General features: G+C 34.1%; 1 protein-coding gene across 9 annotated transcripts in view; it reads left to right on the top strand.

The window, feature by feature from the left end:
- The window catches only part of Tasor (transcription activation suppressor), a 45160-nt gene extending 17645 nt beyond the window's left edge, over positions 1-27515 (top strand). The window contains exons 9-24 of one of the 9 annotated variants that reach the window (XM_046452860.2): positions 434-539; positions 1432-1535; positions 1763-1866; positions 8028-8100; positions 8192-8263; positions 9167-9868; positions 13394-13644; positions 14811-14955; positions 16148-16207; positions 19162-20093; positions 22540-22662; positions 23281-23440; positions 23952-24060; positions 25031-25209; positions 25386-25550; positions 26397-27515. In XM_046452860.2, the coding sequence (XP_046308816.1) occupies positions 434-539; positions 1432-1535; positions 1763-1866; positions 8028-8100; positions 8192-8263; positions 9167-9868; positions 13394-13644; positions 14811-14955; positions 16148-16207; positions 19162-20093; positions 22540-22662; positions 23281-23440; positions 23952-24060; positions 25031-25209; positions 25386-25550; positions 26397-26902 (3791 nt within the window). In that variant the 3' untranslated portion in view covers positions 26903-27515. Of the gene's footprint in view, positions 1-433; positions 540-1431; positions 1536-1762; positions 1867-8027; positions 8101-8191; positions 8264-9166; positions 9869-13237; positions 13645-14810; positions 14956-16147; positions 16208-19161; positions 20094-22539; positions 22663-23280; positions 23441-23951; positions 24061-25030; positions 25210-25385; positions 25551-26119 lie in introns of all 9 variants that reach the window. The other 8 variants (XM_046452859.2, XM_046452858.2, XM_046452863.2 and 5 more) reach the window with 8 other exon arrangements.
- Positions 27516-27520: the final 5 nt, after the last annotated feature.

The raw sequence follows: 27520 nt of genomic DNA, 5'->3' as shown, positions 1-27520 counted from the left end.
AAAGTAATAAAACAAGTTTTCATCATAGGTTTAAGATCTAATTTCTCCATAATAAAAGTGAATGAATAAAAGATAGAAGACATTGTGGTCATTCATATAATTAACAAGATTTAATATCTATTGTTTATATAGAATTTATATATGTATTAGATATTTGGGAGACACAAGAGCATTGGTTGTCTCTGAGGACATTTAGATAAATTTGTTATTTGCTAAATCTGGGATGATTTTTGTGTGTGTGTATGGGGGGAGTATCAAACTTAAATCCTAGAATTGGAGCTTTTTTATGAATGGAAATGTCACTTTTATGTTTGTTTTCTACTTAAACCCTTGTGCCCAACTATTTTCCCTCTTCTACTGAATTTGCATTTACTTCTCTGGGTTATCAAGAGATTGAGCTATATCCTTTTTTTTTTTTTTTTTTTTTTTTAAGATAAATTTAACTATACCTTGTGGAAAGGACAACTTTTAAATAAAGGAAAGCTTCTGTGTTATATTTCTCTGAGGTCAGCCACTCGTGCTTTTTTGCCTATCAAACTGTAAGTATAAGAAAATAGCAGTTGCCAGAAAAAGAAAAATATGCAAAATAAACAAAAATAGCAGGCTAAGTGTTGATTGTTTCTTCTTTTAGCTTTTTTCCTTTTTATTACATTTAAATTGTGCTTTGTTCCATAAGAACTTAAATACAAATATTAGTTTGTTTTTTAAGAAAGTTGATTTAATAATTTTAGAAAGTTACTTGGCCCAAAAGGTCCTCTGCTTCTTTGTCTTGATTTGAGGATAAAATAGTCCTTCATTCATATATGTATGTATGTGTGTATATATATATATATATATATATATATATATATATATATATATATGGTATAACATTTTTTCTTAAGTGATATTGAAATCTGAGAAGATAAATTTTAAGTTTTATCCTAATTTTATATATATTTTTTTCATTCAGCTGAGTACAGTAGACTAGTTTATATAATATTTGTTGGAAAGAACTTTGTTGTTGTGAGTTAAAGAGGCTCTTTTCAGTTCAGTCCTGTGCAACATGTTAGAATATTGAGTGATCTAAAGTGATATTTTGGTACCACCAGAGTAAACATTTGGGCCTTTTTGAAGGTTAAGAGTAACAGTTTGTACTTGAATTGTCTTTAATAAAATGACAATCTCTTATCCTTTGTGGTTAGTAAAATTTGCATTAATTAATAGGATTAGCTTCTGTCTTTAGGATGAAAGGTTGGTAAGATTGCCAGGCTGTTTACCTGTGTCTAGGTATTGGACTTCCCCTGTAAAGTCCCCTTTAGAATAAGTTGAGATAATGAATATGCTTTTCTTTTTTTCCATTGTATGTGTGGTTGTGTCTGTGACAGAGAGAGCCTTGTTAAAGTTAAAAATACAGGTAATGTGAACATGCTTTTTTGATTTTTCTTTCAGTCCTGAGAAGTTAGATGTTGAAACAGTTATGAGTATTGATCATCTGAAGCAGAAAATTCCACCAGCACTCTTTTACAAAGAAACATACTTAGGTCCAAATGAAGGTAGAGTATTTAATTTTATAAAAGAGATAGGGCTGGGGTGTGGCTCAGTGGTGCAGTGCTCACCTAGCACATGTGAGGCACTGGGTTCGAACCTCACCTCAGCACCCCATAAAAAATGAAATAAAGATATTGTGTTCAACTACAACTAATAAATAAATAAATAGATAAATGAAAGATATAAAAAAGCAGACTTAATTTGAATATTTATTGTATTTTTTTAATGTCAGTTTTGAAGAATGGAATGTATTGCAGCCTTTATGAAGTTGTAGAAAAGACAAGAATTGGAAGTAACATGGAGAATTTACTGCAGAAACTAGAGAAAGAAAAACTTGTGAGTGAAAGTTCTACAACATTCCTTGTTCTTCCTTGAAAATAAATAAGTGATTATACTAATATTTTGATTTATTTTTGACTTTGAAAGTCCATAAAGTCTCTGTGTTGTTACCACTTAGCAGTGTTTTACTGACTGGTACTCTTTTAGGGCGTGACACTAGACATTTTACAGACCAGTCTTCCCATGAAGTATTTTTATTTAATGATTATGAATATGATCATTAGCAAATATTTATTCTTATTTTCTTAAGCAGGGTATATAGTTTAGTAAAGAGTGACACAAAGACTGTTCTCCTGGATTATACAGTGATGAATAAAGTTATTATTTAGATGCAGTTTGTTCCAGTAGAGTATATTTGAAGATATAAAAGAATGAGAAACCCTGTGAGGTTGAAGAGATTTAAAAAAAAAAAAAAAAAAAAACTGGAACGTTTTAGGGGGATTGGGGAGATGTGTTGTATTCGACATCATTCAGGAAGTTTTCAAATGTTTGGGAGTTTGTATTTGAAACTGAGAGTAATTTTTTTTTTGTGGGGGCATTGTGGGGATTGAACTCAGGGCATTCAACCACTGAGCCACATCCCTAGCCCTATTTTGTATTTTTTATTTACAGACATGGTCTCACTGAGTTGCTTAGTGACTCACACTTTGCTGAGGCTGGCTTTAAATTTGCCATCCTCCTGCCTTAGCCTCCTGAGCCACTGGGATTATAGGCATGTACCATGCACCCAACTTGATTCCATTTTTAATTGTTTTCAGGTTTTCTATTTTTTTCCTTGGGTCAGTTTCCATATATTATGGTTGTTTTTTACGAATTTTTTCATGTCTTCTAAGTTTTCCAATCTATTGGAATAAAAGCATTCCTATAGTCTTCTTTTAAAATTTTCTGGGCTGGGGATGTGGCTCAAGCGGTAGCGTGCTTGCCTGGCATGTGTGCGGCCCAGGTTGGATCCTCAGCACCACATACAAACAAAGATGTTGTGTCAGTCAGCCGAAAACTAAAAATAAATAAATAAATATATATATATTTTTTAAAAAATAAAATAAAAAAATTTTCTTTTAGGGGCTGGGGATGTGGCTCAAGTGGTAGCGCGCTCGCCTGGCATGCGTGCGGCCCGGGTTCGATCCTCAGCACCACATACAAAGATGTTGTGTCCTCCAAAAACTAAAAAAATAAATATTATAAAAAAATAAAATAAAATTTTCTTTTAGTTGTTGAAAGACCTTTATTTTATTTATATGAGAATTGAACCCAGTGCCTCACACATGGTAGACAAGTGCTCTCCCATTGAGCCACCACCCCAGCCACTCATAGTCTTTTTAAAATGTGCTACTGAGCACATTTTATGTAGTATTTTCATTACTACTTTTTATTAGTTATTTACCCAGAGGATTGTCTGCTTTGTCTTAGTCACATTTTGGTTTTGACCTTTTTTGTATCTTTTACTATTTTATTTCTGCTATTAACTTCTAGTTGTTGTGTTTTTTTTTTTTTTTTTTGACATTTGGTGTTCATTTCTAACTTATTAAGTTGGAAAAAGTCAGTGAATACTCAGTTTTAAGTAATGCTTTATTGGCATGTCACATGTTTTAATGTGTAGTATTTTCATTTAGTGCTAAATATGTTTAGTATTGTGTTTTCTACTTTGCATGATTTAGAGGTGTTTTAACTTCCAAGTAAATGGAGATACTATTTTTATGTTTTGTTTTAAATTTAATTGCATTTCTGTAAGAACATACAGGGATTATTTAGAATTTATGGACCTGATTTAAATACTAGGTGGTCAGTTTTTATACATGTCCCCTTTTCTTGAGGGAACTGTAGGTTTTGTTTTTAAGGGTACCAGGGATTGAACTCAGGGGTGCTTAAACATTGAGCCACACCCCCAGCCCTTTATATATTTGTATATTTTGGGGGGGGGGGTGCAGGGAGGAGCACTGAGGATTGAACTCAAGACAGGATCTTGCTAAGTTGCTTAGGGCCTCCCTAAATTGCTGAGGCTGGCATTAAACTCACGATCCTCCTGCTTTAGCCTCTTGAGCCACAGGGATTACAGGCATGTACCACATTAGGCAGGAACTTTAATTGTTGAATACACTATTCTGGGTTGATGGCTGTTTCCTTCTTAAATGTATACTACATTGTATTCTTGAGGTCAGCTCTTTGTTCACATACTGTTCTTTGTAAGTCAGGTTTTTATTTTTTTCCCCTCCTGGCTGCTTTTTTGATCCTCTTTTTTTCCCCTTTGGTGTTTTGCAGTTACATTATCTAGGTGTGGATTTGTTATTAATCCACCTTGGCACATTTTCTTCTGTATCTGTAGTTATATATCTTCATTTCTGGAAAAATTGTTAGCTATTATCTTTGTACCTTTCTTTTATTCTGTATAGTCTTAACGTTTTTGGGGACTCTTACGAGGTGTACATCAGACCTTTTTATACTGTACTCCATGTCTGATATTTACTTGTTTTTCTGAGCTGCATTATAAGTAAATTTCATTGCTGTCTTCTAGTTTAAAATTCTACCTCTAGCTATGTCTAATTGGTGGTTTTGTCCATTCATTGAATTTCTAATGCCACATGGAATATTTTTCATTTCTAAAAGTCATATTTGATTCTTTTCAGATCTGCCAGGTCATTTTTTAATAGGTTCTTATTCTTTCAGACGTTATTTATTGAGTGCCTCGTATGTGCCAGGAATTCACACAATGTAAGATTCATCATTTTAGTCCACCTGGCACATTCTAGGCAGAAAGTACTATATCACTGAGCAACATATCCAGCACTTCTTTTTTAATTTTGAGACAGGGTTGAAGTTGCCCAGGATTGCCTTGAACTGGAAATCCATCACCCCAAAAAGAGCTCTTGATCATTAAGTATTCACTCCCTTTCTTCAACCCTTGATTTATTTTCTCTACGGATGTATGTGTTCGGGACATTTTATATAAATGAAATCATGAGCCTGACTTCTTTTTACAGACCTTAATACTTTCAAGGTTTAATCATGTTCTAGTATATATCAGCACTTCATTTCTTTTTTATGACTAAATAATACATCATTATGTGAATGTCACATTTTCTTTGTCTATTGTTTCCATTTTTTGACTGGTTAACAAAATGGTTGCTATGAGCATTTGTGTACAGCTGTTTGTATATTTTCAGTTCTGCCAACTCTTTATAAATATTTCAAAATGAACTTTTTTTATATTTTGCACCTAATGATTCTAAGTTATGCCTTTTGGGTTCAAATTTTTTGTTGTTGTTGTTTTGTTTTTCTATTGAGTGCCACTTAGTATACTTTACTTCCTTCTAAGTTAAGTGTTTTTAAGGTTGCGAGCTTGCTGGGCACAGTGGCACTCACCTATAATCTCAGTGACTTGGGAGACTGAGTCAGGAGGATCACAAGTTGGAGGTCAGCCTCTGCAATTTAGCAAGACCTTGTCTCAAAAAGTAAAAAGGCCTAGAGTTGTAGCTCATTAATAAAGCACTCCTGGGCTCAATCCCCAGTATCCAAAAAAAAAAAAAAAAAAAATGATGGTGAGGGGCTCAGATGATTGCTGCTCAGTGGTAGAGTGCTTGCCTAGCATATGTGAGGCCCTGGGTTCAATCCTCAGCACCACATACAAATAAATAAAATATTGTGTCCAACTACACTGAAAAATAAATATACAAACAAAAAGATTGTGAGCTCTTTGGTATTATACTTATTGGTTTCATATTGCCTGTAATGTTATCTGACAAGTCACAGTAGTAGTGATAAGACAAAAAAGAATAAAGTAGGAAAAACTCAAAGGCTAGGTTAGATTAATGTTGTTACTCAAAGGGAAAGAAAACAGAAAGGTATAATAAATAGAGACAACAAGAACATGGGGGACTCTAGCATTTTTCCTTCCTTGCATGTTTGAAGGCATAGATAACACAAAGGCAGAGAGGCCCCAGAGTTTTATGTCTGGGTGTGTATTTACACTATTCTATGAATTTCTGGGTATATTGGCATTCCTTAATAAGTATCTCTAGGCCACCAAGCCTTTGAATTTTATGAAAACTGTATTTGGAGTGGGTAAAAAGTTAGAAGCATGTAACTGGTTTTCCTTAGAAAGCAAAAATCGTATGCTTTCCATTGTCTTGTTCTGACACTTATGAGTTGGGCAAAAATCTTAAAAGGAATATAAAATTTAAAACACTTAAGGTCAAAGTATTTATGTCAAACAAAAATTTTTACAGATACTGAGTCTACTTGTAGTATTTCCAGTAAAGATATCCTGGCCATAAGATTAATAGTAGTTACAAAGCCCATTTTAGTATATCACAGGGCTGATACTACATGTCACTTAGCAATGTCATACAGCCTGGCCTGAGGATTTATAGGAGGCAAAGCCACCTCAGCACAGATGGAACTTTGCTATACCTTAAAACAAAGCTTTTTCTTGTTTAAACTCCCTTTATGATAGAAGTCACCTGGTAACTGACCTAGACCAAATACAGGTATTAAAAGAGGGGAAGGATTTTCCCAAGCTTTAGATGGAGATCCTGTGTGAGTCAGTCTTCTGACCCCTTAACTGTATATGGCTCATACCACCAGCCTGCTGATGATTTCAATCTTTAAAAGTGCTGCCAGAATGTGAACTGTTTGAGCATCAGATGGTATCTAAGAATCAGCATTGGCATTGATTGAACTGAAGGGCAGAAAATGCACCTGGGGTAGCTGGACAGCTAGGATTACCTGAAACCTCTAAACATACTCACTTTGCTTTTGAGTGTTCAGACAGTGTTTTTATTAAGTTTCATAGTCAATTTTTGTCCTTTAAATTATTAGTTCTTACATAGATTTTTTTTTTTTTTTTTTACTAGCATTATTAGTGGAATTTAGGTAGCACGGTTTTCTTTCAGAACTCAAATACCCTACTACCATGCTCATTCAGTTAATTTATACACTCATCCTTTGATTCAAAAGATGAACTATTTCAATAGCCTCCAAAATAAGATTATGTTGTTTCTTTCCCAGTCCTGCATAGTGCTGTCAGATCTTTTATTATTGTTGTCATATTAAGGAAACACTAGCATAAAAGGGTATATTGTCAAAGACATTCCTAGCTAAAGTGGCATTTTTGTCTTTTTACAATCTGACCCCTGATATTCCTTTTTTTAGACTTACACTTTTATCTTATTCTGTCCTCACCCTATTGCCAGTCATAAGTTCTGTATGCCTATAAATTGTCAAGTATTTTATAACTTGCCTTTGCTTATGATGTTGTGTCTCCTAAAATGTATTTTGCATAGTCTCAGGCTCTTGTCAGTGCTTCTCATCCTTCAGAGTCTACCTTTGATACACTCTTCAGTAAACTTTTTGTAACCATCTTTTACTGCCATTTTTCTTTTTTTATGTATTTTTTGGGACTGGGTTTTAGCTCAGTGGTAGAGCACTTGCCTAGCATGTGTGAGACACACTGGGTTCTATTCTTATCACTCCAGATAAATAAATGAATAAAATAAAGATCCATCAACATCTTTAAAAAAAAATTAAAGCATTTTTCCATTTCCTGTTGCTTTGTATATCTCTTAGGAACTTTTTTGTCTTACTTATTGCTATTTTGTGTGTTCTTCTCTCAATTATAAACTTGTTGTGATCAAGGAGCTGTGTTGCTTCTTGAAGTTTCTTCTGGGAGGGCAAATTTCATAACAAGTAAAAGATGTTCATTAAATATATGTGGAATTAGATTATGGCAATATATTTCTTTCAAGATTAATCTGAATTCTTCCAAAGAAGTATTTCAAAGAATGTTTTTTCCAAATGCAGCACAGTACCTTGACATTTAATATTGTATCTTTTGAATTGATGAGGAAAATATTAAAAGTATTTGTTTTAGCCTTAGGGGAAAAAATAAACAAGTTGGTTTCACAGTTAATTAGGGGAATTATTTCAGTGATGTTCTCTCAGCATAATATAAATTTTTGTTTATTGGAATTGTGTTAATTAGCATAGAGTTGATTGGGACTTTATTTGTGGTGCTGAGGAGTTTTTAACTAATTCAGTAGCAGTATTTTTCCTAAAAAGATTAAAAACTTTTTTCTCCTGTATGATTAGTAGAAAGTGCTATGTGTCTGTCCTATAATAATAAATAAAGCACATATAACTTTTTCCCTCTCCCAAAAATGCAGGTTCTTGTTAAACCTTTAGGAGACCGAGGATACCTTTTTCTTCTCTCTCCTTATCAGATGGTTTCTCCATATGGTAGGTGACTTCTCTTATTACTGACCACTTTTTAAAAATTGTTTATTTTATGTTTTTTTTATGTTAGTGACTTTTGCTTCTGTTTATTTAGAACATCAGACTGTCAGGTCTCGAATCCTGCATGCTTTGTTTCTATTTCAAGAACCTAGAGCCGTAATTACTAGTAAGTTCTTTGAATACCTAAATCTAATAACATATAGATACCTAAATTTCATTGAAAAAATTTCAGGTAACTTAATCAGCATTTTGTTTTTTTCCTAGATCATGTTTTTCCTACACCAATATTCTGAAATATTCTAATACCTCTAATACTTAGAGGTATTAGAAATTTAAAGCAATTAATGTTTAACTTTTTTTTTCTTAAAATAATTTTACACAGTACTTTAACTGATAAATGATTGTTATTGTTACATTCCTATGTAGCTTAATTGCTGTGCTGGAGATTGAACCCAGGGCCTTGCACATGCTAGCCAAGTACTCTATCACTGAGCTACATCTCCAGCCTTCTTGAGGGATTTTTTTTTTTTTTTAATTCACTTTTGCATTTGAGTTAAATATTAAGCCATTCAGAATTAGAATTTCTGGCACTGATGTTATATACTTTGTTGTCTTTTTCTAAGAAGAAACTGTTGAATTAGGATAAATTTCTAAGTCATAGCTACTCAATGCATCCATATCAGCTTACAAGAGAAAGGAGTGTCATTACTATCATGCTTGGAGTTGGATCTTGCCCTCTTTATTTCTCCTTAACATTTTCCTTACCACCATTTGAATTGCCTACCAGAAGTAGGAAATGAAGATCTTCAATGAGTGGGCGTTTTTTCCTTTTAAAAATATACTCTGCTCTTTCTTTTCTTTTTTTTTTTTTTTTATTGACCTGTTTCATGTTTTTGGCCTTAGAAGTGTACTTTCATAAATATACTACATATATGTATTAGGGTACATATTCCTTTGGTTCAGTGTTAATCTATAAATATTGTTGCACTTCTTTGGAAGTGTATAGTTCTGTATTTGATTAGCTTCTTGATGCTAACATGTTTTGCTTTTTTTTTTTGTTTGTTTACAGCACAAAAACGTTCAACCAATGCAGCACCACAAGAGAGGCATGAGAGCATGCCAGATATATTAAAAATAGCTCAATTTTTACAATTTGCTTTGATTCAGTGTCGAAAGGAATTCAAAAATATAAACACTATAAATTTTCATTCTGTTGTTGAAAAGTATGTAAGTGAATTTTTTAAGCGAGGTTTTGGTTCAGGTAAACGAGAATTTTTCATGTTTTCATATGATTCACGATTAGATGATAGAAAATTCTTATATTCGGCACCAAGAAATAAATCTCATATCGATAATTGTTTGCATACCTATATTTTTCGGCCTGAAATGTATCAATTACCTATTTGTAAATTAAAAGAGCTATTTGAAGAAAATAGAAAGCTTCAACAGTTTAGTCCACTTTCAGATTATGAAGGTCAAGAAGAAGAAATGAATGGTACAAAAATGAAATTTGGAAAACGAAATAACTTAAGGGGTGAAACTATTACATCTGGAAAGCAAAAATCATCTCATTCTTTGGATTATGATAAAGATAGAGTCAAAGAATTGATTGATTTAATTCAGTGTAGGAAAAAAAATGTGGGTGGGGACCCAGACACACAAAACATGAGAAGCAAAACTGTCTTGAAGAGGAAGCTCGAGGACCTACCTGAAAATACGAGAAAACTCGCCAAAACCAGTAATATATCCGAAAATTGTCATCTATACGAAGGTAAAATATCAGATTGCTCTTATGACATCCACCAAAAGTATAGGAAAAAGCTGTTTTTTCCTAGTAGAGGGTCTTCAAATTAAAGCTTGAAGGCCACATCTAACCTGTCTTCTTTTAATAAGAAAATTGTATTGTAATACAGCCATGCCTTTTGATTTATGTGTCTATAGCTGCTTTCACATTTCAGTGGCAGGGTTGGGACAAACTACAGGGCCCATGAAACCTGATGGTATCTACTATCTGGTTCTGTATAGAAAACATTTGTCAACTCTTATTCTGGTACATCAGATTTCTGAAGAGTTTGGTTTATGCCTGTATGAGAGAATACAGCTATTTTCCTTTTCTATTTTCTTTTATTTTATTATTTTCTATTTTCAAAGCTCTTTCTTTTCTATTTTCATAATTGGAGAAAGACAACATTATAATATTGGGTTCTTTTAGGATACTGCTTAATGAAAGGAATCTTCTAAGCTTTAAAATTTCTTAGATGCTTGCATATTAATTTTCTATCCTAGGGATCCAGGAATGTCTTTGGGCTTTTCTATTTTTTGTTTTGCTTTTTTTTTTTTTTTTTTACATTAAAAAAAAAAAATCTTCACAATACTGTGGATTGAACCCAGGGCCTTGCATATGTTAGGGCTCTGCCAATGAGTTATATCCTTAGCCCTCTATTCTTTCAGTCGACAAAAAAAAAAAAGATAGGAATGAGACCCTTACTAAATACGTTTAATTTAGAAGTAAGCTAAAATATTTTTTATCATCTAGGTTTTTAAGTCTTCACAGTACTAGTCCATAAGCATAATATGTGTTCTTTTGCAGTCAGGGACCTTTGAAACCATACACAGTTTGTTCTGCTGTTGATGTTCTTATTGATTATGGCAGTTCTGAGTATTCCTTTATTTCCTACTGAATGGTTTTACTTCTTTTCACATTCATTACATGTCTGACTAGGTTGGACAGATGGGTGTCCTTATTATACTTACTCGGCACTCTATACTTGAGTCCTGACTTTTCACTTAGCTACTGACCTTTTCTTCTTCTTGCATTATCCAGCATGGTTCACTATTCATATGTTAAAATTAATAATACTGTATTGTCCAGGACAGATAGCATTTTAATCATTGCAGAAAGTTCTGTTTGACAAGTGATATTTCTGCAGTGACTTTGAGGGTTTTTTCTTGTGTTTCTTTTTCTTCTCAGTGTTTGTTCTTTGTCTGTGTTCATATCACCTTGGTGACCTTCCTGGCTTATTTGAATGACTTTAGCATCATGTTCTTAATATTGCTTTGTTAACTTGTGATCAATCTCATCTTCTATACTTGGCATATAAAGATGTGTTAGATTGGCCATATCCTGCCATGCTTTCCACTATTTCATGTGGTCTTTGACTAGGGTTCAGTCTCCCTAGAATATGAATTTTATTTTTCCTCCCTGAAACATCTTCCACGTCTATCAAGTTTTATATTGTCACAGGTCAGATCTCACCTCAGCTTTCTGGCTCTTCTTTTTTGGGGGGAGGGAGGTACCTGGGACTGAATTCAGGGGCACTCAACCACTGAGCCACATCCCAAGCCCTATTTTGTATTTTATTTAGAGACAGGATCTCGTTGAGTTGCTTAGCACCTTGCTTTTGCTGAGGCTGACTTTGAACTTGGGATTCTCCTGCCTCAGTCTCCTAATTCCTTGGGATTACAGGTGTGTGCCACCACGCCTGGCACTATTCTACTTCTTGATGATCTCCATCTCCTTGTTTAACTTATGCTGGACTTTTGGTCTATACTGAACCCTGTTGACACTAATATGTACTGTGTTACACCTGTGTCAGGAGAGTTCAAGTGTTTACTATATGCTAGGTATGTCATGTATTTATGTCATTTGGTTCTTGAGTATTAGGCATTATTTTCATCAGTTTTGCAGTTGAGAAAACCATCTCAGGTAAGTAAAATAATGTTAACTACATCTGCATGTGGCAGACTCCGTGTTTGAACTCAGAACTGATTGACTTAAAAGCTTTGTTCTAAATTTTCTTTTTTTTTTTTTTTGAAACTTTTTTTTTTAATTTTTTATTGTTGGCTGTTCAAAACATTACATAGTTCTTGATATATCATATTTCACACTTTGATTCAAGTGGGTCTAAATTTTCTTGTATTAGCATTGAGCACATAATAGGCATTTAATAAGATAAGTCAATTGCCAAAAAATAAGTTATCTGTGAAAAAGCTGTGTTTGGGGATGTAGCTCCATGGTAGGTTACCCTGGGGTTCAGTCCTAAATACACAAACAAAAGCACCCTGCTCTTGATTTGGTGGTGAGCTCATTTTATAAGAATGAACCTCAAAAATCATTTGTCACTTTTAACTTTAGCACCAACTTTCTCAAGGTATAATTTTATATATGGCACACCTTTGTTAAGCATGCATTTTAAGTTTTGACAGCTGTGTAACTAACTCTACAATATAGACATTTTCATTATCCCCCAAAAGTTGCCTTGAGATCCACCTAACTGCCAGTAATCTGTTTTTTTTGTCTATATAAACTTTACATATGCAATAATTTCTTATTAGAATCATGATTATAATTAGAGTTAGTAAATACTCCCTTTTATTTTTTACCGTGGTATGTTGTACCCTTCCTAAATTGGAAATCCTAATATCCACTCAGGCATAAGCTCACCTCCACCTGAGTATTAAAGTACATGACTTTCTGAATATGTGCTCTTTGCAACTTTTTAAATATTGGTTGTACAGATTATCTAGATTTATATGTTTTCTTTCATGTTGCATGTTTGGAGGTTTTTCCAGTATCTCAAATATCCTAGCTTCATTATGAATATAAGTAGTCATTTTGGATAAATGTTAGCAATTTTAAGAATGTTAACCTGAGCATTAAGGACAAAGGCAATAATAGGTACAGAGGAAATAAAATTAAGTGATAGGTTGGTTTTTTTTTTTTTTTTTTAAGTATATGTAAGTATAATTTGCATCTCCTAAAAATTGGCAAAATAGTGGAAAGCTTATCTTCAATCAAGCAACTAATTGAGTGGGATTTTGGTGGCAGAGTTTAAGGTAATTATAATATGGTTACTGATATTTATTATCCATAATTTATTATTTACAACTTAATGCATGAGCTCATTTTCTTAATAAAGTACTTAAATTATGACATACTAGCCTTCATTTAAAAGGAATTTTGGCCTTTATTCCAAATTTTAGAACTGATTACATTTTTAAAATCTAGACCTCACTTGTTTGAGTTCTTGCCTATTTTTTGTAAGTAATTTTTAAGGTATATTTGATTTTTAAAATATGTAAGCTGGCTTTCAAACTTAACTTCAAGAGATGACTTTTTTTCTCCCCCCACCCCGCCCAGAGTCTCCACAGCCCATTGGCTTACTTGGGCATGATGCTGACTTGAGACAGCAGCAGCAGGATACCTGTAACTCCGGTGTTGCTGACATCCATAGGCTGTTTAATTGGCTATCAGAAACATTAGCTAATGCACGCCATTCTGATGCATCCCTGACAGAGACAGTCAACAAAGCCTTAGGATTGAGCACTGATGATGCCTATGAAGAGCTGAGGCAGAAGCATGAATATGACTTGAACTCTACCTCAGATAAGAAAGAATATGAACAGCCTACTTGTGCAAAAATTGAAAATACACATTTTAAGGGTGCTCAAAGCCCATTGCTAGAAGTTAATGTAACATCTTTAAAGTATCCGGTTGCTGTTTCTACCAGTGAAGTAGGCATTGACCATAAGTTGCATTTGAAAGAAGTAAGCATATGTCTTTTGGTTGTCTTTCTTTGCTTTTGTGAGTGTGGGTGTCAAGGAGGATGTGGGTTTGTGCTTCATGGAGTGGTTTCTTCTTTCAAGAAAAAATAAGATACACTTGAGTAAAGATATTTATCTAGGACAGTGCTTCTTAGTTTTCCTTGTTATGAAATAAATACCAAAGTAGTTGTTTTCCTTCCTGCTCTTATAGGCTTTATAAATAGTCTAAGGTTTACTTGTTGTGATAAAACTAAGGCTGGACTGTGTTTGTCAGAAATGGCATATTGGGAGTTGGTTCCATGTTGTTTCATAATGTTGAATCCTCAAAGCATTTGCTGCTTTCTGCTGGCAGAGGCAGAGAACTCAAAGGTGAGGCAAATGAAATGGTTGAATTTATTAGTGTCTCAGTGTAATAAATAAGTTTAGGTACTTAGTATTTGTTGTGCAGATGGGAATGAGATGAGTCTATTGGGATTACCTCTGAAGTGATTCTCCACCCTTCTGTGAGGGCTTCCAGATTATGGTATGTGCTTAGCGTACTGGTTTCTAGCTGGGAAGTAACCTCAAGAAGTGGCTGTATCATTGAGAATGACCCAGGATGGTACCATATTCCCATGGACTTCTAATTTATTCTCTATCTGGAGGAAAAGTCATAATGTGGATGTTCCCAGCCTTTGTCCATGTAGTTTTGGGATATTTATATTAGGAAGAAAATTCTAGTAAAGGACTTATATAAGGTAGGCATTGAGATACTAACCTGCATGGTTTGTATTTTCCACTGTATTTAATACTCCGATTGACAGGGATTTGGTTGCCTAACACAGCTCACTTCCTGTTTTTTTTTTGTAATTAAAAACTTTGTGCCATTCAGTTAGGTGTTGCCTTATGTCCACTTTTGAATTGTTAATGGCAGAGTTCAGTATATGGCCTACAAAACCTAAAATGTTGGTGCCTTACTATAAAAGTTTACCAGTCACTGCTCTAAATTAACATTGTTTTGAGAAGAATAATTATGTTTTAATTTTGAGACTAATGTATCATAACTTTGCCATGTTTATCAGTTATTTGTAATGTTTAGATTGAAGTGTGTGGATTTGCTGTGAAGAAAATAGTTATTCTTGACATTAAAATTTAAAAGAATGCTATTGAATATGTACTTTAATTTTTAGGATCCAAATTTAATTAACATGAATAATTTTGAAGATTGCAGTTTGTGTCCCACTGTTCCCATTGAACATGGATTACATAGACAGCAGTCTAAGTCAAATAATGTTGAAGAGACTGAAATACATTGGAAACTGATACCAATTACAGGTAAGAAAAAATAAACTAGGTCATAGTTTTATTGCCTTTATTCAGAACCAGTTTCTTGAAGGGTTTCATCTTTTCAAAATTCCACTCTTGGGTTACTAGGTGCTTTATCTTAGTGACATCTTCACCATCTTATTTTGAGCAGTATCATATTCGTCAACTGGTGATGCTGTTCTTGGTCATCATCAGCAAGTATCTGCAGAAGGGCCTATTAATAATAGAGGGATTTAGGACATATGTACTCTCCCTATTAGATTTAGCATGCAGACTATCAAATAAAAATTGTTGGCAGAAACTGAGTTTCTTACAAGGAGAGGTAGGTACAGAGATGAAATCATGCTCTTTGTTCAACCAATACTTCTCAACTGATTAAACTTTAATAAACTGTCATCTAATAAGTGGTTACGTTAAGGTTCATCTATTTGAAAAAAAATTTTTATTTCTTAATATTGGAGTATCTTAAAGAAATTGAATCATCTTGGAGAATAAATTGAAATGATCAAATGCAAAAACCTAAGAAAGCTTATTGATCCATGGGCCTCAAGAATAATGTGGTAAATGTTGAAAGATTATCATGTTGCAGTATTCTTGTTTCTCCATGCAGATATACTCTTAATATTCCAAGTTCTTATTCATCTTTGTTACTAGCTAAATATATTCAGAAATGTTGCTAGGGCACATCTTTTCTATTTCTAGCTAGACCTTCATTTAACTTTAAAAGAAAAAGTAAACTACTCTTTGCTAAAAAGTAGGCTGACTTGTGACCTTGGACCTCCTTCAACGATTCTGAGAAGAATTTCTGAAATTTCAGGAGTTTACATGGACTTCATTCAGCACCATTTTCTACCTTATTAGAGGGCTAGAAGCCCAAAAGTCATAGGGAGCTGCTACTCTCTTATGAGCTGGAGACATTGGCTTGAAGTAGTTTATTGACCTGATTGTCCTAATCATTCCTCATTTAAACACCTTCATACTTAATGTTGAGCCATTTGAAGGCATAGCATCTGGGTGTTATTTCATCACCTGAAAGGAAAAGGAAGGAGTTTGCCATTTCTGAATGACCCTTCAGGAATATTTGAACCAAAAGAAGGAATACGTGGATTTGTTAGCTTTTGGGGTTTTTTTTGAAAGGTACTTAATAGGTGTCACTGGTATCTGAAGACAGTCTACAAATCTAATGGATGCTTTCCCTCAGGAGGGAACGCAAGAAGCCCAGAAGACCAGCTGGGGAAACATGGTGAGAAACAAACACCAGGTGAGAAGGCTCGCTTTGCTTTTCCTCCCAGTTCTTCAGAATGGCTTTCATTTCTGATTCTTTATCACTAGGGCATTGATTTAAGTTCCATTGTTTACTGAAAGTTTGGCCGATACCATATTTATATTTAAGTCATTAATTGAATTGTATCAAATATTCTTACTATAATATGTTCAGAAAAGTCACTGGATATTTATAGATTTCTTTACCTATAGTAGATTCTCTCTGATAGGATTACTTGGGAAGACTTAGAATTTGTTTTCCTAATCCATTTTGCAGAATATCTTAGGAAGCAGTTTCTTTGAAGTTTCTTTTAAATTTGAAAAATACCAGGAGGGAAAGCCATTTATCTTTTAGGTACAGTAATCCTAATCTTGAATTTTTTAACCTGGTTCTTAGTTTAAGAGATGAAGAAACTGACTCCAGAACATCATCCAGATTATTACTGATTAGCTAGTTACAGTGGAGAGTCTCTCCTTTCTCTAATGTCTGAGCTCAAAGTCAATTCAGCTTTTACATATGATCATGAGCTTGATTTCTTGCTTAGAGTTTGGTAGTCTTTTTTTTTTTTTTTTTTTCATTATTTCCATTTCGTTAGAGTCTCTTTCAGAATTTTTTTTTTTTTTTAATTTATAGAGGGAAAGCTAAATGATTTTCTTTGTAGGTCTTTATAGTGATTCTTTTGATATTAAGAAGTTTCCTTCAAGAAAATGTTTCTTCCTAGGAAAAGGTGATTTTTTTTTTTTTTTTTTTTTTTAAGCAGCTGATATACAACATACAGGAAAGTATTCAGCTCATTTTACATGTGTATACACATAGGCAACTACCACTTAAGGCGAGATGTAGTACATTTCCATCACTCCAGGTATTCGTCTGCATCTACTTACTCAGTCTATACTCTGCCTGTTCCCAAAAAGTAACTACTAAACTGACTTCTTTAACATTAGTTTTGCCTCCTCTTCAACTTAAGGTAAATGGAACCCCCACAGTTTTTTGTGTTTGGCTCTTTAACTCAATCTTGCATAAGGGTTTCATCCATGTTGTGCATCTATCAGTAATTCTTTCTCATTGGGAATAGCAGGAATCTTATTTGTATTTGAAATGCTTCATAGGCATCTGTAGTGCTCTCATTTGGGATACTGTATTCATATTTTATAACAAAGTGTAGACAATCTGAAGTCACCTTAAAATCTTACAGGGAAATTTCTTTCAAATAAAGTTTACATTTTTAAATGGGATTTATTTAGTTAGGTTTTTTTAAATATGGGAAATTCTCCATGTAGATTTACATTATATTTAAATTTGAAAAAAAAAAAAATCCCTTTATAGCCCTTTAGGAATAAGCTTACTGGTCTGATATGTGGCTCTAAGTTTAAAATTAGTCTTCTTCAACCCATGTGTTTTATATTTGAATAAATCTGATATTTCACATGGTACATAATTCAAGAAAGGAAAAAAAACACTAAAGTAAGTACACTTAGTTTCCTCTCAGTGGATTAATTATTGTTAATGATTTCTTGATATAACCTTGCAGATATTTTGTATACATACTGAACTCCATTTTAATGTTGTAGATATAAGGATATGTATGACATTGAATATTCCTAAACTTATAGAACTTGAATTTTCTGTCCTGTCAACTATGTACAGTTGCAGTTCTTTCCTTGACAAGTTGAATATTTTGGTCCCCTTCTTGCTTTCACCCGTGGACCTGCTGTGGTCTTTTTACTCTGATGACAAGTGCCTTTGCAGTAGTTACTGAGTGCAGTGATTCATAGTAATCACTAGGTCAGTAGAGAATGTCACAAGCTGCTGCTGAGATTGTTTAAGCCTTTTAGAGAAGTTTAAGTCGGGTGGACTTACATGTAGAAAAAAGCACATGCTCCCACACCTGAAACTTTAAAAAGATACTGTGAATTCCTTTTTCAAAAAGTATTGTAGATTTGAAAATGATAGATAGACTTTCTTATTTAGAGATACCATTTTTTATGCTATAGTAGCAATTAGTTAGGGAATGTTGACTTTAAGGAATATTGGTCATTTTTAAAGGGTGAAATAGTGTGATATGGCCTTATAGACAAAGATCATGATTTTTTTTCCTAAAATGTAATATGACTGTTGAAGTTAAATATATTTGCCCCTTGTGTCTTAAAAGTGTATGAGGGTATTTGTTTTGAAATGTAGTTTCAAAAACATGTTTGAATTTAGAATTTTTGTGTGTAGGGGAGTATGATCTTATAGATAAAGCTCATTGTCAAGAATCAAAGATTGTAGTTCCTTTAGCATCAGCTAACTGAAACACCTTTTTATCTCAAATGGGATAGCTATCCTGATTTCTCTTAAAATTACTTGCAAACAAAATGGAAATCACTATGAAATTTTATTCTCTTCCTATCTTGTTGAGGCTTTTTTCAGTGACAAAATAAAGTCCCTAACATTGCAGGAAATCTCCATATGAGAGCAAGTCTGAAAGTGGATGAGTTATTGTAGATCCTAAATGATTGGTGGAATCACAACATCTTAATTTAACATTCTTTTGAGTTGCCTTACACCCGATTCTCATATTAAGTGAGTATTATAGTAGATATTACCTAGCAAGGAATGTAAGAGTTGAGCAAGCTAATGTAGTTGACCATCCTGATTAAAGCACGTCAGGTCTATGGAATGATAGAGAAGCAGAAAAGAAGCAGATGACCTGTGTTGCTAGAAATACTTGTTTGAATACTTCAAAAGAAAATTAGAAAGTTATTACTCTGCCTCCTAAAACCCAAAAACATGCCTGTAAGTAGGGCACATAGGAAATAGGGTTCACAATGGTATTTGAGGTTTTTATTTTACTTTCAGATGCGTAATTAGTTAAATATTTACTTGACCTATTTTTCTTCTGATTTAAAAGTGTTTTTAAATATTATCTTTGTGGATTGTTCTTATAATAATAAACTCTTCCTATATAGGTATGAAATCACCAGAAGAACAACTGGTGTGTCTGCCACCACAGGAAGCCTTTCCTAACGACCCCCGGGTAATAAGTAGACAGAGAAGTTCTGATTACCAGTTTCCATCCTCTCCATTTACAGACACACTAAAGGGCACCACTGAGGATGACGTGTTGACAGGTCAGGTGGTGACAGTGGAGGAGCAGTGTGTGCCAGCAGCAGAGACGCCTGCAGTGAGTGAAACTACAGAGAGAACAGTGTTAGGAGAATACAATCTCTTTTCTAGGAAGATAGAAGAGATTCTGAAGCAAAAGAATGTTTCATATGTCAGTAGAATTTCCACACCAATCTTTTCCACACAAGAGAAGATGAAACGGCTTTCTGAGTTCATATATTCTAAGACTTCAAAAGCTGGTGTACAGGAGTTTGTAGATGGTTTGCATGAGAAACTAAATACTATTATTATTAAAGCATCTGCTAAAAGTGGGAATTTGCCATCAGTCAGTCCTAATGATTCTGATACTAAGATAGCATTGAATCCTCTGGGAAGGCATATTGTATCAGTTTCCTCAAGTGACATCAACAATAAACACCTCCCTGAGTCACTTTGTAGTGATGCTTTGAAAGACAACAACTCTAATGAACAGCATTCCTCTTCATCATTGAGTTTAACTGAAGGAGCAATGAACCAGTCGCATCATGCTACAGAGGTAATGGTGACTTCTGATCATACTGTACCTGGTGATGCTGCCCGGGAACCAGTAGAAAAAGAAACAAAATCACCCAGTGATATAAACATCTCTGCCCAACCAGCTCTTTCAGATTTTATAAGCCAGTTGGAACCTGAAGTATTTAATAGTTTGGTTAAAATCATGAAAGATGTCCAGAAAAACACTGTGAAATTTTATATTCATGAAGAAGAAGAGAGTGTGCTCTGTAAAGAAATAAAGGTAATTAAATGGGAAGGTAAATAATAATGCTGAATAAACTTCTTATTGACTTGACCTCTATAAAATGGAGTTTAAAAAAAAGGTTGGTCTTATATTTTCATAATCTAATAATTCAGAATAGAATAAAAGATTAATAAATTGAACTAAATGTAGTACCTGTGACCTAAGTATCTTAGAATTTAGAATCTTTTTCTGTGTAATTTTTAGAGGGCATTTATGTAAATAACTGCAAGATATAGCTCAGTGGTAGAGAACATTTTGGTCCCCAACGGTACCAAAGAAGAGTCTGTTTGTACATACTACAGATATTTTAAACTGTCGATTCAGAGGTTTTAAATACTGCCTACTTGGGCTTTTAATGAAAGGGAAGAAAAATACATGCCACCATTCATAACGGAGTTTTAGGAGTCAGAAACGAACTGTCCAGGGTGGACCTAATGATATGTTCTTGTGGTGTTTCTTGATACTCTGGCCACGTCATGATTCGCTGTACCCCTTATTGATTAGAAACCTTAATGATCCTGAAAGACTTCCCAGTCATGAAGGACTATTCACTGTAAGGTGTATCTTTTCTGCCATAGAATAACTTTTTAGGTATTTGTTTTAAATACTTACCTTCATGTATATAAGCATAGACCTCGGTAAAATTTGTTATTTGTATCAGTGGTTTAGTGTATTTGATTAGTACTATAAGATTTTAATTGTAACTTGAGGGATTGTCATGGGTTTTCAAATGAATGCTTGTTTCCATTTATGCAATTTACTTATGACTGAAATTGCCACCTGTTTTATTAGAGGAAGCAGAGGAACAAATTAGTGACTTAGAGCACAGCATGGCCCAAAAACTCAGTAGTAGTGACAAGGGCCTAACCCTTTGTCTAGGGTTCTCTGACGTCACCAAGTTTCTTGTGGTGTACCCAGTGAAGATGTGAAGACATGGAAATGACATGGAAATGAAAGAGGATCAAAATACTTGTTGTGCTTTTCTTACTGAATCCTTGTGATACCTTGGGAAAATGAAACCAAGCTTGGTTGCATTTATGCCCTGTATATTGCAATGTAGAAGTTCTTAGCTTCCTACCCCCGGCAACATGTTTCCAAGCAGAGCACTCTTTGGAGCATAGGTGCACATTGGGTAGGGCTAATTGAGAGAATAGGCTGGGTTTAAGGGCTGGGGATGTAGCTCAGTGGTAGAAATGTGTGCTTAGAATAAACTGCACATTCTACCCTCTTCGCTCTTTTAATTTTTTTTAATGTAACATTCTTAACATGACATTTAAATTGAGGGGATAGGAGATGCATTTCCTTATGAATGGTACATTAAATTCATTTTAGGGTAGAACAAATTGTATTTCTGGCATTATTTACTTTATGTAGAATAAATAACTGCTCTTACAGATCTAATAGAAAATGGAACTTTTACTGTTACACTATCCATCAGATAATTTCCAGCAAAAATAAAGATAAGGAATAAAAATATAAGCTTACTAATTTCTATATTCAGGTTGTTTTATTACTATATAAGATAGTCTTATAAACTTCAATTTAAAACTCTCTAATATTAAAAAAAGACCTAAAATCACTGAGTCCTGGCAGTAATTTACCTTTTCACTAAGCTAATCTGAGATTTGCTCAGGTGCTTAGATTAGAGTAAAATCTGTAGAAGCTGCTGCTTTAGTCTAGGTGTATAAAAAATATCCTCTTTAGGTGTGACATTTTAAGCAGCTTTCAGAAGAGCAGTAAACTAGTTGTCAAGCACACTGGGTTTTGATCTGGCTATTTGACCAGCTGTGCTGACGTTGAGAACATTAAGTGAGGAGTGTTACCTCCAGGATCCTGCAGTTGGTGTCAGGGTTCAGGAATCTACCAGCAAGCAAAGAGAACTCTGCATGGACTTAACAGCTTGTGTCCTGTGAAAGGTAGTAATACTTTGCCACCAGCATGGAGGGAGGTTTTAAATGGGAGAGTCTGCTTTGCTTGAAGATGTTAAATAGCCAATTAGTATGTGAATACTGGTGTATGAATACTTTCTGACCTGTTGTGAATTAAATGAGTCTTATAACTCTGAAGAGGAATACCACAGTAATATTGCCATGAACAACCAAGGGCCTGCAAGAAAGCAAGGAGTGGTTAATGATGTACTCTACGTTTCCCATAATAATGAACAGAGCTGGGTTTAGAATGTGGGAATCTGGGCTAATCCATTATTACAGTTCTGTCATTTCACACAGGCATTTACTTTAAATGCATAGCATTCTAACATTGTAAAAGTGTGATTGGTGAAGCTTGACCCTTTAATTCCTCTTGCATAAGAGGAGTGGACTTGAGGCCTGTGAACTTTCCTAGAGTAAAGTTTCTTAAAGGTCCTAGTAGTAAAATTTATCTGTTTGTTGCATCATTTACCAAAAAGCTTTTTAATGTTGATATAGTTGTTTTTCTTTAACAGGAATATCTTATCAAATTAGGCAATACAGAATGCCACCCAGAACAGTTTTTGGAAAGAAGATCAAAATTAGATAAACTATTGATTATTATTCAAAATGAAGACATTGCAGGTTTCATTCACAAGGTAGTCTGTTAAGTCACATTCATATTTATTTTGGTTTTTTATAACTCCCTTATTTTTAAATCTTAACTGAAACTAAAGGTTTTGTCTGTAAGCTTTAAAGATGATAAAACATATGTATCCTTTCATGAATTAGCTTGGGGGCAGTTGTTTTGTACCACTGCAAAATTCCTAAATTGCTGTACATCATATTTTCTTGACAGTCAAAGTAGTCAGTACTAATAAAAGTACTGAATCCTTGAATGCTGGGGGCCTGCTAAATATGTATTCTTACCTTTATTTTTATGTCTCAGGCACCTATTTGTGCTACCTCTTCTTTGCCAAACTAGTCCTCCTTTCCCTTCGATTTGGAGGTATCCTGTCAAGAGACTCTTGTCTTCTGAATTTTGACTATATTCGTGTGTTACAGACTGGTTACCATTTGTCCATTTTGTTTTCAGGTCTATTGTCAAATATTTAAATAGTGGTTTATATATTGGGAAATAATGTTGAAGTAATTATTTTTGTGATTTTTTTTCAGCTGCAATGCATTAATACAGATGAACCATAAAGATTTTGTGTGTAGGTTACTTATCATTTCATTTCCTTATCCATCCTTTTCTGTTTTTTTATATTTAACAGGTACCTGGCTTGGTGACTTTAAAGAAACTCCCCTGTGTTAATTTTGCTGGTGTTGATAGCCTGGATGATGTTAAAAATCATACATACAATGATTTATTTGTATCAGGAGGTTTTATTGTGTCTGATGAATCAATTTTAAATCCAGAAGTGGTTACAATTGGTAAGGTTAATGCAGTCTTATGAGCATGTAACTTGTTCACCATCCCCACCCCTAGGTTTCTAGAGAAAATGGGGGATTTGACTTCTTAATGGTATTGTCTGTTATTCTGTCACTCACAGTAACCAGTATATTTTAATCTTTTTCCTGGGCTCTTATCACCTCAAATTTCTTTCCTATTTTTAGTATTTTAAATTCTTTTCTGTGAATCTGGTATAGATTACTTTTGGGGGGTGGTGCTAGGGATTTAACCCAGGGCCTTGTACATGCTAGGCAGGCACTCTACCAACTGAGCTATATCTCCAACCCCTAGATTACTTCTGATATTGGTACTGTCATCAGTGTATTCTTTTTTCATGTGCAGATATTATAGTCTTAGTGCTTTAGGGATAATGTAAGTCTCTTAGGAAAAGAGTACATAGGAAAGTAGATCTCTTACATGATATGAACAAGCACTTCTTCCATAATTCAGATGTGGATTGTTAACTGAAAAGAAACTTCATTATTTCAACAGAGAGCCTTAAAAATTTTTTGGCATTCCTTGAAGACCTTAGTACCCCAGAAGGAAAATGGCAGTGGAAAGTTCACTGTAAATTTCAGAAAAAGCTAAAAGAACTAGGCAGGTAAGATTTGGGAAAAAAATAAATGCATAATGGTTGATTTTAATACTGTGCTCACAAATTTTTTTCCCCATGTTTGTAGACACTGCGATTTTGACAGCTATCCATAGCCAATCTAAGTTAGAAGTGGTATTATTGTTTAGATAGATGTTTAAGTTCTGGTTTTGTGTAAAGTACAACTGGCTTAATGTGCTTATTAATCTAAAATAATCAAAATGGATCTACAATTTTTTTTTCTTTGAATTGTATAAGCCAACTAGATCAGGCCCTCTTCCTAACAAGTATTTGGACAAGGATTAATCTCAACCTGATAAGGAGACTGGTGATTAGGATATTCATTTATATTTGTACATATTACTTCTAATATGCCTAAGGTCAGTTCCTTGGAGGACTAGTCCACAAACAAGTACAGTATCAGATGAGTTTGAGATACTTATCCTACTGTAGAGTTTAAAAGGTAATTATTAAGAATTTTTTATATTTGTATTTCTCTGCATTTCCTAATCAGACTGAGGTACACTCTTAAAGGGAATTCAGGGTTAACTAATTTCCAGTTATTTGATTCTTACAGCTATTCACCTTTTAAAATTTACCCTCAAAGTCTGTGAAGTGGGTTTAGGGCAAATCTCTTCTATTACAGTTTATAAACAATACTGAGATCTAACGGTATACTTATCAACAGTTCCCTCACTTTCCTAACTGCAGCTAATAGTTTTTTTAATGGCTTGTTGCCTTGTGCCTTACATTGTAGCAACAGCTTAGAGTAGAATGATTGAAATTTTAGCCTAAGGTAGTATAGCGACCACCCCTGCCAGCTTGCTTGTAGACTGCCTAATTCCCACTCTCTCTGCTGAACATCCCTATTGCTAAGAGTATAATTGTCATTAGTTACCTAACTAAGGAATTAAGGTTTTAATCTGAAGTAAAAACTTTAGAAGTACAGACCCAGATTTTGAACTTTGTTTAATTTCAGATTGAATGCTAAAGCTCTAAGTTTGTTGACACTTCTGAATGTCTATCAGAAGAAACATCTGGTTGAAATCTTGTCATACCACAATTGTGATTCACAAACTCGAAATGCTCCAGAATTGGATTGCCTTATCAGACTTCAGGCTCAGAACATACAACAGCGACACATAGTCTTTTTAACAGGTAAAGAAAACACTCTTAAGCTTTCTAATATAAGGATGTGGATGAAAAAAGGATTTCCTGGGGCTGAGATGGGTTGTTAAGCTAGAATTCTGAATGTGTGAAATAAAGGATTTTGTTGTGGTTAGGTATCATTGTTTGTCTATGAATCTTCAGGTGCTTTTTTTGTTGTTTTTAAGAGAAGAGCATCAAGGTGTTTTCCAGTTACACAGACAATGGAATAGTAGTTGCAACTACAGAAGACTTTATGCAAAACTTTAAAACTCTTGTGGGCTATCACAACTCCGTCACAGAAGAAAACCTTCCGTTGTTTGGTGCTAATGAGAACCTTGAGTCACAGTCAGGTAACTTTTCAGCAGTTTTATTTTCTTTAAAGGCAGACAGAAAAAGGAATGGTTTTGTCTGGTATGAAATACTGAAATGCCTATTTTGAAACCACTGACTTCAGTGTAAATAGGCTTATGGTTAGTGTTTAAAGGCATTTATCATTTTAGTACTCAGCATGCACAAGTAGTCAGTACAAGTTGTTACCATATACTGCATTTCTGACTATGCATTTTCTCTTTGAGGGTATGTACACTTTATTGACTGCTGCTGTCCAATAAGGGGTTTTATTAAGGAAAAAAAGTAGGAAACCAGATCTGGGGATTTAGCATTGGGTTACTAAATCTCCTCAGGTGTATGAAGCAATGTAATTGGAGATAGTAGGAATATTATAGCTTCAGTCTTGTGAGATGGCCTCTGCTTTGGTTCCAGAGTTTACGTAAAATGAGCAATGTATTTAACTTTGTTTTTGGTGAAAAGCAGAGATGATCATTCAATAGAGCTTAGTTTAGTAATTCAGTGAAGCTAGATGTCAGAAATTTTATTTTATATTTGTTTTGTCAAATACTGAATTACCGTATAACTTTAGATGCTGTTTTGACATTAACCCCTTTGGAGCTGGGAGTTGGGATTTCCCAACATTAAACGTGAACACATTTCGCAGAAGCTTTTAGCATCGGATTATCTGGACATTCACACCTAGTGTGAGTGTTGTGACTAAGTGAACTTGTGGCAGAAGACCAAGCTTTAAGGGATTGTGGACTTGCAGACCCTGACGCATTATATTGTGTGAGTAGTGTATAATTTTAAAACTTAAACAAATTGTGTAATTCAATAGAGGAGGACTTTTTGTTTTTTAAATGTAGCTCTTTTAGAAAACGATGAAAAGGATGAAGAGGATATGTCTCTGGATTCAGGGGATGAAATCTCACATATAGAAGTATGCAGCAATTTTCATTCAGAAATATTGGCGAAAGAGACCAAAGGATCCAGTGGAACAGATCAAAAAAAGAATATTCAAATTGAGTTGCAGTCATCTCTTGACGTGCAAAAAAGTTTATTAGAAGATAAGACTTACCAAATTGATTCTGAAGAGAGCGCTTCTGTTGATGATATAGTATGCTCTGAAGGAGAGAACAGCAGTTCAGCAGAACAAGATTCATATAGCAACTTTGAGGTTCACCAGAGTCAATTAAATATGTCCCGTCAGTTTAGTCATTTTAATGTTCTCACTCATCAGACATTTTTGGGGACACCATATGCCCTTTCATCAAGTCAGTGTCAAGAAAATGAAAATGACTTTTTATCTGCTTATACTCAAAGCTTGGATAGAGAGAAACCTCCATCTCCAATAAATTGGGGAAAAAAATGAAAGAGAAATGTGGTAACTTAAAAAAAAGGTTGTTGTGAACTTTTTCTGTTTAAGTGAATTAACAATTTATTAACAATTTATATTTCTTTCTCTAAGCAAAAGGTTTCTTATCCTTTCTGAAATGTTTTTCCTCTTATTTAAATCATGATGGCCTGTATCAGTTGAAGCATCTGAAAATTGAAATAAATATATATTTCTAACATATTGTATTTGAATTCTCATGTTGGGACTTTTTAAGTTTTACATTTGTTTTCTGTACTTAGGCTTCATATTGAAGTCAGTTTTATATGTAAAATTAGATGACTTAAGCTTTTGTGTATATAGGATTTTGTGCAGTTTAGTTTACACAGGACAACAAGCAACTTACTTTTCTGTGGTCTAATGCTAACTTCTACATTTTTGAAAACTGCAGCAGTTTCTACAATAAATGTCAAAATTTAGAGAAACTTCCACAGGAGCCTAAACTGGATTTGGGTTATTTAGTAAAAGTCTAAAAATGTGTTAAGTCTTCTGGTACTCTCAGGTACATAAAAGCCATGGAAGAACAGGTCAGGAACTCCAGACTACTAAGGTAAGTTTTATAGCACTGAGCTTTTACAAAAGTGTCTGCTTTTATTT

Source organism: Marmota monax, unplaced genomic scaffold (assembly GCF_021218885.2).
Source record: "Marmota monax isolate L192 unplaced genomic scaffold, Marmota_monax_Labrador192_F-V1.1 WCK01_AAM20220418_F8-fsc00042, whole genome shotgun sequence".
Classification (NCBI taxonomy): domain Eukaryota; kingdom Metazoa; phylum Chordata; class Mammalia; order Rodentia; family Sciuridae; genus Marmota; species Marmota monax.
Note: the sequence above shows the minus strand (reverse complement) of the source record. Positions and strands in the feature narration are given on the sequence as shown.